General features: G+C 35.0%; 1 protein-coding gene across 8 annotated transcripts in view; it reads right to left on the reverse strand.

Moving 5' to 3' along the window:
- The window catches only part of SPECC1L (sperm antigen with calponin homology and coiled-coil domains 1 like), a 121,771-nt gene that overhangs the window by 65,718 nt on the left and 44,239 nt on the right, over positions 1-11,814 (reverse strand). For all 8 annotated transcript variants that reach the window (XM_039847722.1, XM_039847721.1, XM_039847728.1 and 5 more), the window contains 3 exons: positions 10,804-11,011; positions 2,844-2,917; positions 1,381-1,556 (listed from right to left, as the gene is read on the reverse strand). In XM_039847722.1, coding sequence (XP_039703656.1) covers positions 1,381-1,556; positions 2,844-2,917; positions 10,804-11,011 — 458 coding nt within the window. The remainder of the gene's footprint in view (positions 1-1,380; positions 1,557-2,843; positions 2,918-10,803; positions 11,012-11,814) is intronic.

Consider the following 11,814-nt stretch of genomic DNA (forward strand, 5'->3'; position numbering starts at 1 on the left):
TGAAATCTGAATTTTTTAAAATGCAAGTGTGTGGTAGTGAAGAGTACACTGACTATGAGTATAATCTGGTGCCAAGACCTTGATTCATTAACAGTTTACATTTGCTTTTCACTATTAGTACAAAAGTCAACAGCGAAAAGAGCAAACAACATATCGATATTATTACTAAAATAGTTTGGGAGAAACACTGCTCTATAAGATGCTACTGCTTTCAGGATGTACTTCCTTTAAATATGTGTCTCAAAGACTAAAAAGATTTCAGGATCCGAAGGAATGATTATTTAAGAGTAGAATTTGAGTCACTCAGGTTATTTTAGAATGCAACATTTCTGATACACAATTCACTTAATATACAGAAAAAAGGGCAATGTAATACGAGTTTTATACCAGTGGAGAAACTATAATCTTCTGTGCCTCATTCATGTTCTGCTTAAGGAAGCCAAAGAAAAATGATTGAGTGATATTGTCCAATGGGCCATATGCTTGAGCTAGGTGGACAATAAAATATGATAGCTTTTCAAAGATAGCCTGTTAAATATTTTTCTAAGTTTTTCTCCTATGTCTACTTAAGAATTACTCAAAGTAATGAATAATCAAATTCCTAATAACCTCAAATACAAACTACTTTCCCCTACTCATAGATAAAGAGTCTCACTGAAGAATTCTGAATACATAGCAAATGTCATCTCACCTAATACTTTTTATGTGTTTCCAATGATCTCTATGTTAGACGTGGAAACAAACACTACTGTGGAGATTATGTGGTTATAAGCATAAAACAAGTGAAAACTCCTCAAGACATGGGGAGAAATTCACTTTGCATTCTTTACTTGGGTTTCTAATAATACTAGCTAAGGTATACTTAACATGGCCCTGAGCACTGTGTAGGCATATCTCATCTAAGCCTTACAACAACACTGTAGAGCAAGTAGTATTGTCTCCATTTAAAGATGAATAAACCGAGGGCCCTGGCCAAGATCACACAGCTAGTAAGAGGCAGAGCTGGATGGGAGCCAAGTCTGTCTGCTTGTAGAGTCCACATTCTTAAACACAAGACTACAATCTAAAGATAAGTCACAGGGCTGGAATGCAGGGATAGAGGCAAGGAGAAGAACATAATGTATCCTCTGCCAGGGACCATTCTGGCCTGCTCCAGAGATGTTGATCATGGACACTGACAACAACTCTGAGAGATGCACATAGACTGCGCTATTTCACAGGTGTCATAAAGTGAGGCCAGAAAAGTTGACTTTCACTAGATCCAAACTCAGTCATACCAGTGTCAAACCCCACATTCTTTCCATAATATCACATGAGAAAACTGAGATTTAAGTGTTCTCTAGTGAAATATGAGTACACAACTGGATTCTCAAAACATACTTGCGTGACTTTATTTCCTCCAATTCTTTTGTGAGTTTCTCGTTTTTTTCTTGAGCCTCATGTAACCGGCGCTTTAGATCACCAATCTCCTCTTGGGCTTCAGATTTAATGTCATTTGCAATGACTACTGCAGTCTGGAGATCAGCTTGAAACTGCCGCCATTCCGCAGATTCTTCCTATATTAAAAAACTAAATTTTTATTTCTAAAAGAGAGCAATAAAGATTTATTTTAAAACATTAAAATATATATTTATAATTAAGTTGCTGTAATGCACTGTATGGTAAATGATGGTAAATTTCTTTTAAACCCCAGAGATTGCTATTACCTATAGCTAACAGGTAACACAATTATTATTATTGAACTTGTTCTTTCTTTCCAGTTTATTTTTTTTTTATTTTTATTTTTGGTGCATGTTTATTTTTTAATTTTTATTATGATGACATTGGTTAACAAAAAACAGTTAAGTTTCAGGTGTACAATTCAACAGTTAGGCATATATATACATCACATTGTGCTGAACTTGTTCTTAATGAGGAAAATATTTTCTAGCTATCGGTCTACTAAAAAATCTAGCAAAGAGTGATGAATAAACATTAATGATGGTAATGTCAAGCCTCCTTTCCTCGTGCAAGTTTCAAAGTTAAGTCTTATGAAAATAAACACATCATCCAATATTTATAGCACTTTACCTCTGAAAAGCTCAAGAAGATAGTGCACATTAACCATACTGCAAGATTTTATAGTGAAACACTATAAATATCTTGACATCAAAAACTAACAGAAAAAAAGAATCAAAAGTAAAGGAAAAGGAAGAGGAAGTCAGAAGAAAAACACCAAACTTAACCTAGGCAGACAAACTCATAAAAGAGACAAAGAGGAACTAAGGAACTGTATAGTCCACTGCTTCCCAAAGCCATGAAGGATGCAGGTGTGGCTGGGTGGGGAAGCCTTCCCAGGACATCACCTCTGCCACAGCCACAGCTGCCCACTTCCAAGCCCGGGGTCCACCACCCCAAAGCAATGTTCTGATACCGTGAAGGCAGCCTGAGCAACTGAAGCATGATCCAGACTATGAGATTAGCTTTCCCCACCCTCTGCATCAGAGTGGCACTGCTATAAGCAAGCTGATCAAATGCACAGAAGACAGAAAACGCATATGAAAACAGCTTAGTATGGAATACTTTAAAATCGAGAGCTAATAAACTTTCTTTCCAAAATATAACACTTGCTTCTCAAATATCTTTTGAAAATTACCACTCATAATTACTAGTACATTCTTCTATCCAGAATTTAGCACCAGTTCCAATCTGAAATGATGACATTTGCTTTCAATGCCAGTGGGGTCAATATTATAACTGTATCTGAAGCTTAACATGAATAATAACACAGTCAATGACTACTCTACACTCAATGTTCAGAAAATATGCTTTCTAATGAGATAATACATGAAGATTTATCCTACCCGAAGTCTCCTGTGAAGTGTCTTGATTTCTCTTTCCATGTCATGTTTTTGGTCCTGGAGTTTTTTAACTGTATCTGAAAAGATCACGAAAGTTAAACTATTTATTCTTAGAACTATATTTAAAAGGAATAATAATATAAAGAGAAGAGGTACTTAAATATGACATCTGAAAAAAGTCACCCTGTCCAAAACCTTTTTTTTTTAATACGAAACTTTAAAAGAAAAAAGGATTGTTAATACATCAAGTATTAACCAATATTACTTTCTAAGGAAAATATCAAGTTTAAATCACAATTTTTGGATTACTTCCTTCCTGTCTTAATTCTGTAACAAAGTTAAATAAAAGCAGTTGTTAGAAACACATATTGTTGGCTCACAACTAATCAATACACTGACTTCTGTTAAAATGTGAACTTTTAATCACTAGGGATATTAACCTAAAGTATTTATGCAAGCATAACTTACTTTACACACTGGAATAAGTTATAGACCTAATTTAACCTGGAAACTAAGGATAAAACAGGTCATCCAATTTGGTTAAGGACAAAGTGGACACCAAGGTGAGGAGATGAGTCTAATACCATGATCCATATCTCCAGAGGCAAGGATTACTCTGGAGCCAGCTTGGAAACTTAGCTCCATATGACCTACATGTGGACAAATTCAAGGTCTTGGTGATACTATCGGACATATCTATAAAGAGTAGGAATGGAAACTGAAATATTTCTGGTGTTGAAAACACTAGGGATTACACCTTCCATTTACACTATATACATTTATACAGCAAGAAATAATTTAAAATTAAAACAAGCAAACAAAAATGTGTAATTTCTCTTCCTCTGCTGAAAAGTTTTCCTCTTCTTCTATTCACAAAAGACGTATCTACTTATCTTTAGATAATTCACACAAGACAAGTGACAGCAAACATCTTACTACAGTTCACTTTTAACATCTAATGTCTTCATTCTCAGGTGACATTTTAAGCCACATGGCCATCTTAGACTGATCAATCCCAAATTTCATTCACTTCTTTTGTTCTTATCCTTTTCTCTTTACCAACCTCTACATTCAAAGCCGCACAATTCATATAATTACTATTCTTAAAAGGACATTTTTCTACATCCAATGCTACATATTTATTATTATCATGTCTTATTATTCCTTTTAAATAGAAAGGAAGCTGGCAGCCAGTGGACATATTTAGGCAAAATAAAGTACACTACAACTGTCTCTAGGGAATTTGATTTAAAACTTTATAAATCATAACTGTATTTTACAAATCACTTGCAATGTAAAGTATTCAATGACAATAGGCTTTCCTCCTTGAAGCAAAGGAGTTTGTGCTTACATTCCCTGTTTTGAAGACTAGCTTAGCCCAATTAATGGTCACACAAAAGGGCATCATAAGTTTTCACTCTGGAGCCTCTAAATACAGTTTCCTTTTTTGTCTCAGTTTTTCTAGTGAGGGACGCTGCCATCTACTGTCCTCAACTAGAAAGTAGCATTAAATTCTATCAAATAACAGAGAACTATTACTATGATCTCATTTTAAAATTACGAATTATAACTCAATTTTACAATGTTATCTTTATTCTAGAAACCAGGTACATTGCTATTCTCATTATCAGATTAACTTTGCTCTGAACAATTCTGGGTGTTGCCCTGCCCATTTAATAGTGGGGTTCATAATCCTTTCACCACCAAGACCTACCATCCCCGACAAATCAAGAACAATCAACCAGGCCTTCACTCTGGCTCCAGTTATATACCCATCACTCATGTAGATGTTACTAGGCAGCTACCATGGGTACCTATGACCCAAGGAACAACCTATGACCCCTGGGGATGGTAAAATGATGAAAAGTAGGCAAGCATCCTTTCCTATTGATTCCCAGTGCGCAGTCAGACTCTTACATATGGTCAAGTGCCTCCAATGGACATCAGATGCAATTATTAAAGGAAGGGAAAGGACAAGAGTAAGCAATCAGTTAAAATATTACCCCTTGGGGGCAGCGGAGAGAGGCAGGTGGTACAGCCAGCCACTAGGCCACAGCTTTATCCCCAAACTAGAAATCTTGATGTAGGAAGAGGACACAGATGAGTTTCAAATGAACTATTTGCCACTCTTATTTTTGTTTATTTTTAATTTTTATTTTACATTTAAAATTTTTCCATCCCCCCTCCAAAAGAAAAGTGGATATAACTCTTTCCCCTTGTAATGTGTGCTCACAATAAAAAGTCTGGAAAGTAGAAAAGGGTAACAAAAATAAATTACCCATAATTTGCATTTCGCATATATCTTTCCAGATTTCATAAGTGTATATATATTTTTAAGACAAAAAATGGGATTATACTATTAAACTGCTTCATGAGTCTTTTTACTTAGCAGTAGATAATGAACATCTGTGTTTACTGAGAAAATAAATACAGATCTACAACCACCATTTTGATAGTCATGTTAGTATTCCATTAATTGAATATATTAATAGCAACCTTCTATTAACGAAGTTAGAATGGTTCCAATTTTTGTTATAAACACCATGAGTCTCTTCATACAATTGTTCAGATACTACTTGAAGAACACATTTCTAGAAGTGGAAGAAGTGATGAAGGCCCGTATGAAAATATCAATAGGATCTAAGTCAATCCATTAGAAGCTTCTAGATCAAGAACGCAAAATTTTTTTTAAGAAGTCATCGAGTTCTAGAATTTGTTGTATAGAAACAGTGAAAACAGCATTTAAGGCAAATCACTGTGCCTGGCTAGCATCAGTGTGTATTATATTTAAAATTTTTAGTTTTTAATTATAGAAGTAACATACATGGCTCATACTCTGTCCTGTGACTTGCTTTTTATCATCTATGGCATGTCTGTGCCTGTACACATAGAGCTGCCTTATTTAAACTTTACTGGTGAAATGGCAGCCATAGTAGGGATGTATTTTGCACATGCGTTATTGCCTAGATCTCTTACAGTTTCCAAGTTTTTGTGGTAACCAGCAATTCTGCAACGAGTATCCGTACACATGTATTCCTTTGCAAATCTGTGAGAACGTTTCTGAAGAACAGATTTCTGGAAATGGATTGCCTAATCACTGTTGTTCTTTGAAAAATATGATCAATACTTCAAAAAGGCTGCAGCAATCCATACTCCTTATAACAGTATACGATATAAGGACCCTTTTCTCCTCTTACATGTTATTAATCTTTTTAATTTTTCACATCTGCTAAGTAAAAACTGGCATTTTGTTTTGAGTTTCTTTGCTTTTTTAGTAAAGTCAAGCATCTTTTTGAGTCTTTTCCTGACTCATCTAGTCATACATTTTATTTAGCTAATAGAACGTCCTAGTATTACTGATGTATAGAATCTCTTTATATAGTTGATCTGTTACAAATATTTCTCCCAGTGTCATTTATTTATGATACTTTTGCTGAATTGCAAGTTTAAATTACACATAGTCAAATAAGGGACTTTTTTCTTTTATGGCTTCCCAGTATTGCCTTTAAGACTTTTTCCACCACAGAATTATACAACTGTATTTCCTTTTGCTACTTCGCTAATCTCAAGTCACCCTTGCTTACCACTGTCATTAGTGTTCCATGTAAAAGTGTAAGACCAGTGTAATATCCCAATCTCAGGAACTACTGAGGGCAGGAAAAGTGTTATCCTTAACTGCAAGCATGTGCAGAGCATCACTTTGCAAATATTAAGTGGTTTATAAAGTCACCGTAACTGAAGAATACAATGCCTGAGCCAAACCTGAGATCTCATTGGTGCCTTTATTCTAGACAATACTCAGCTTTGGTTTCCTGGATTGGTAGTGAAGTCATTAACTTTATCTGTTTGGGCTCAGTAAGCTGCTTTTTTCTGCTGTTTCCCTTTTAAGCTCTTTTAAGATAATAAAATGTCTAATAAGTCCTGGTTGGTTTTCCTTACTTATACAGGACAAAAATAATTAATACTACTGACTTCTGCATGTTTCTCAACAACTATGGAAGTCATTTTTTTATCCACAGGCCTCTCCTTTTAATATAACTGGCTAAAAGCTCTGCTGATGCCTACCCACAAAAGGGGGATGGCTACATGGCTTCAACTAAGGCAATAGAGGGGTGTGTATCTGCACACACGCATGTGTGCTAGGTCAAAATGCTTTTCCCTTTGTGTGGTCTTCTCTTTGAGATGACAGGAGCCTGTGGTCACTTCAGGCATGCCTTCACTTCTCTTTCTGATACTAAAGCCCTGACACCATATTCCCCACCTTAATTAGAAAAGAGTTTGAGTCCAGCAGCAGTCTGGAGGCAAACACCAGAGCCAGCACTCTACAGAGAAGAGATTGGTACAAGGCCTCTGGGAATCCTTTATACCACAGCCGAAAACTGCTGCTGGTTCCGGTCCCTACCACCCCTGAGGTAGAAGTTTTAGCACTCCTGTCCCCAGAGTTTTGTTAAGAACATATTTATTCAGACCTTCGGTGTTTTCCTGGACTCTGGGTTTTTCTATTGATTTCTCCATGTCTCCAATTCCATCTGCTTTATATATTCCAGAAATTACTCCAAATTGATCTATTGATGTGAACTTTCCTATTTTCTATCTTTGCTTTAGGTTCATTATAATTTTTACAATTCTAACTTCTCCTGCCATATCCCTAAGACTTTGGGAGGGAGGGGAAATACATGTGTAACCTCAGGCCATCATCTTGAACTAGAAGTCTTAACAATATTTACTGAATAAGTTTTTATATCAGATCTTTCTAGCTTAGATGCTAAAACCAAGTACAACTAAAAAGTACTGTGGGCCAGGTCTAAGCAATATGGCACTGCTGTCATCTGAAAGGTCGTCTGGGACTCAAACTACATGATATGCCTTGTGATAATGCCCCACAGATCATGGACGCTCTAGTTTTTCCCTCCAATCTTTTTTCTCTCTACCTTTCAGATTGGTATTGTCTACTAATCGATTTTCAAGTCCACTGGCTCTTCTATAACTCAAATTTGCCATTTAAATGAGTCAGTAAACTTTTTATATTAGCTATTAAAATTTTCATTTCTAGAATACCCACTATATCCTTTTTTACAGTTTTTATTTCTCTGCTGACGTTTGCTATTTTTTATTCATTACAAGTATATTTTCCTCTACGTCTTGAGCACAGTTAACAACAGCTGTTTAAAAATCCTGTGCATTAATTCCAAAGTCAGGATCACTTTGTAGTTAATGAGGAGTGACTACTCATGGGTACAGGGTTTCTTTCTGGTGTGATGAAAAAGTTCTCAAATTCACTATGGTGATGGTTGCTAAAACATTCTACAGAAGATCCCGATTTCTCAATTAACAGCATTCCCTGTCATTAAGTCCTCTACACCAAGTGGCAGCTTAGCATCAATCCCAAATGTTAGAATTCTGTAGGAAAAAAAATTAACTCCCATCAGACTATGGAGATGTAACGATTAAATGTAATGCATAAAACTTGTTGGATCCTGATTCCTATAAAAAAAATTAAAAATTTGAATATGGGCTACTAGATGATACTAAAGAATTATAACTAATTTTACTAGATATAATGACACTACTGTGGTTGTGAGGAGACTGTTTAGGAGTTACACGTAGAAATATTTAGCAGTTAAGCATCATAAGGTCTACAACTTACTGTGAACTGGTTCAGCTAAACACAGAACACACAGAACACTGTAAAATGTTAACAACTGTCAAATCTCAGCAGTGAGTGCTAACTATACTATTCTTATAGTATTTCTGCATGTAAACTTTTCATTTCAAAAAACTGGGGATACAAGCTATACAGCTAAAAAATTATTTGGGATTTTCAGCCATTTTATAATTAAAATCTATATAATGTATTTTTCATTGTGCCAATGATTTATAAAATTTCACCCCAGGAGTCCTTATCATCTAACATTTTTCTAGCTATTACTTCGATTACCACAAGGTGGCACTCTTTCCACATTCAAATCAGAAGTCTTGCAAGGGAAAAGGCTATTATCAGTACTAGGTAAGAAATGCAGATATTCCAACTTGAGCTGAAAAACTTTAGAATCTCTTACATTTAGGAAGTAAAACTAGATAAATCCTCTCAGTTCAGAGACAATGAAATAAAAACTAGATATAAATGTTATACTAAAAGTTTTTAAAACTTTACATGAGAAAGTTCATCTCTATGACCGAAACTGTCTCCAAGAAATACAGCCCCACAGTCAGATGCTTTAGCGTCCAGATGCTTCAGAATGTTCCAAATAACTCTGATGTCAATCTACAGATGCTGGGTCAACTAGCCGGAGCTCAGAACTGCACAAGACATGTTTAGGGCTCCCCTGCAAATGACCCACTCTCTTCAAACCTTCCCACCTTTGTATCCACAGCACATGAAATCTGGCTTGATGCTATATTTGCCTATCAACCCTCTGTCAAGGAATAATAAGCAGTTAGAGCTCAAAGGAGCAGCATCATGAATGAAAAGTTTAAAAAGCTTTAACCATGCTCACTTCGGCAGCACAGATACTAAAAAGCTTTAACCAATGCATCCCCTCAAAGGCTACTCCCATTCTTTTTTCCCACCTGGACATCATTAAAGTATATTACAACTTAAAATTTAACATTTGAGGAATCTGGATAAAGAATACATGAGAATTTTTTAGATGTATTATGTGGAAATAATTTAAAACTTACAAAAACATGCAAATAGTATAAGGAACTTCCATATATCCTTTTACTTAGGTTTGTCTACTACTAACATTTCGTTTTATCCCATTTGTTTTATCATATGCTATCTCCTATGGCTGGCTGGCTGTCTCTAGCCATCCCGAAATTTTTCCTGAATCCTTTAACAATATACGTCATGGTCCTTTACCCCCAAATAGTCAATGTCTGGTTCCTAAAAATATGGACATTCTCTTATATAAACACAGTAATCAACTTTATAAGTTTATACTAATATATGTTTATCTAGTCTACCATCTACATTCCAATAATGTCCTAATATTCATTATAGCATTTCCTCCTATAATACTGGACCCAGACTAGGCACAGGTATTACATTTAATGCCATGTCTCCTTAGTTTCCCTTAATCTGGAATTTGTCCGTGGCCTTTGTCTTTTATAATGTTGGCATTTTTTAGGGCTATAGCACCACCCACTCCTGTGTTTTTAGTAGAACATGCCTCATTTTTGGTCTGTTTAATGTTTCTCCATGATTAATTGAAGTTATGCCTCAGCCAGAATACAACCGAACTAATATTGTATCCAATATCTGTTTCCCGTCACTTACATTATCACCCTGTCAAAGTGTTGCCCAATTTTTCCATTGTATCACTTCTGTTTTTTCCTCACTTGCAATATAATAAATAGTCTGTGGGAAAACATTTTAAGATCGTGCAAATTTCTGTTCTTCATCACATTTTCTACACAGAAATACTTTGTACTATTTTTGCAACTTTTTTTATAAGTCTTAACTGCAAAATAGTTATTTTTTTTTACTTTTATTTTAAAATCTAGTTTCAATTCTACCAGATCATAAAAATTTGATGGTAAGGAAGAGAATCACACGAATAAATAAAAATTTGTGCCTCAGGCATATGATTATGAAGGATCGATATTTTTTTGTCTCAGTATATACCTGTAATAACTAGAAGTGAATAACAGTTTTTCCTAAGATCTAGAAATAATAACCCCACTAACTTTTCACTTAAATGATTTTCCATAATTAAGCAGTTTTAAAGTAATGTTTCCACTTAACAGTTCTTCAGGATTAAAGCACAGTAGCCTGAAGACTATCAACTAATGTGTAGATTACACTTTGCCACATGCATATTTCTGCTGGTCACCATGCTACTGCCTTTGAACTACTGTACCAGTCAGAACTACTAATTTTTATTTTGCTACTGAATGCAAACTATTCCCACATGTTAACATGGGTAGGACAAAAAGGAATGAAATGCTCTCCATCACTTACTCTCTAAATCAGAAATAATAAGGTTGTCATGAAGTTTCACGGCTCGATGTTGTTCCACTTCGTCTTCAAGTTCAAAGATGGTTTCTTTCATATCACTCCTTTCTGTCTCTTTTTCTTCCAATTCTGACCTTAATTTTTCTAACGTCATGTTCAAATCTTCTATTTGTTTCTTAGCCTCTTCTTGGAAGCCTCGGTATTCATCTTCTACCTATATGAAATTGATGGTGCAGATTAGAAATTTAGAGATGTTCTAAGGCAAATTCTAGAACTGAGTGTCAAATGGAAGCTAAGTGTGAGTTGTGCAAGAACGAAAATAACCTGTGTAATAACTGTTGAAAAGTATGAAAAAGCACTGTACAACAGAACTTTATGTAATATGCTTAAGCATAATTTGTTGTATATCACTGATTGAAATGACTTATATTGACAAATCATTGACTTTAACTAGATTATTTAGGACAAAATTTAAAAAATTTTCCATCCTTCAAAGTTTTGACTGAAGGCGTGCATTTGATTAATGATTAACATGCTCTCCCACAAAAATGATGCCTGATTTGTGACAGTTTCAGTATCAAATAATGGAAACAAAAAAATTCTCAAATATTGTCATTGCAAAAATATTAGTTCATAGTACCCCAAATATATATACTCCAACAAATAACACATCTCCTAAGTTCTATCTCTAAAAGTCATCACTAAAAAAAGGTCTCAATTATTCAAATTTTAGCCAAAGATTTACTAATGATTCTGACTTTAAAAATCATTACTCTAAATTAGGAAATAAAATGTAAGATAGATTAATTAAATAATTCATGCAAATAAATACTACATCAGTAATCACGTTGGGCACAGAACCTGGCCAGAATGCCAGCAACCTTGGGCTGTAGTTGAGTCCTCACTATTATGCTGTGTGCAAAACAAGGGGACTACACCAATGATTTCTAAGGTCCCAGCAACAAACCACAGGCCTCTAAGAAACAGCAGTCTCTATACTCCAAAAATATTTTAAAC

The sequence above is a fragment of the Pteropus medius genome, unplaced genomic scaffold (genome assembly GCF_902729225.1).
Source record: "Pteropus medius unplaced genomic scaffold, Ma_sr-lr_union100, whole genome shotgun sequence".
NCBI classification, from domain to species: domain Eukaryota; kingdom Metazoa; phylum Chordata; class Mammalia; order Chiroptera; family Pteropodidae; genus Pteropus; species Pteropus medius.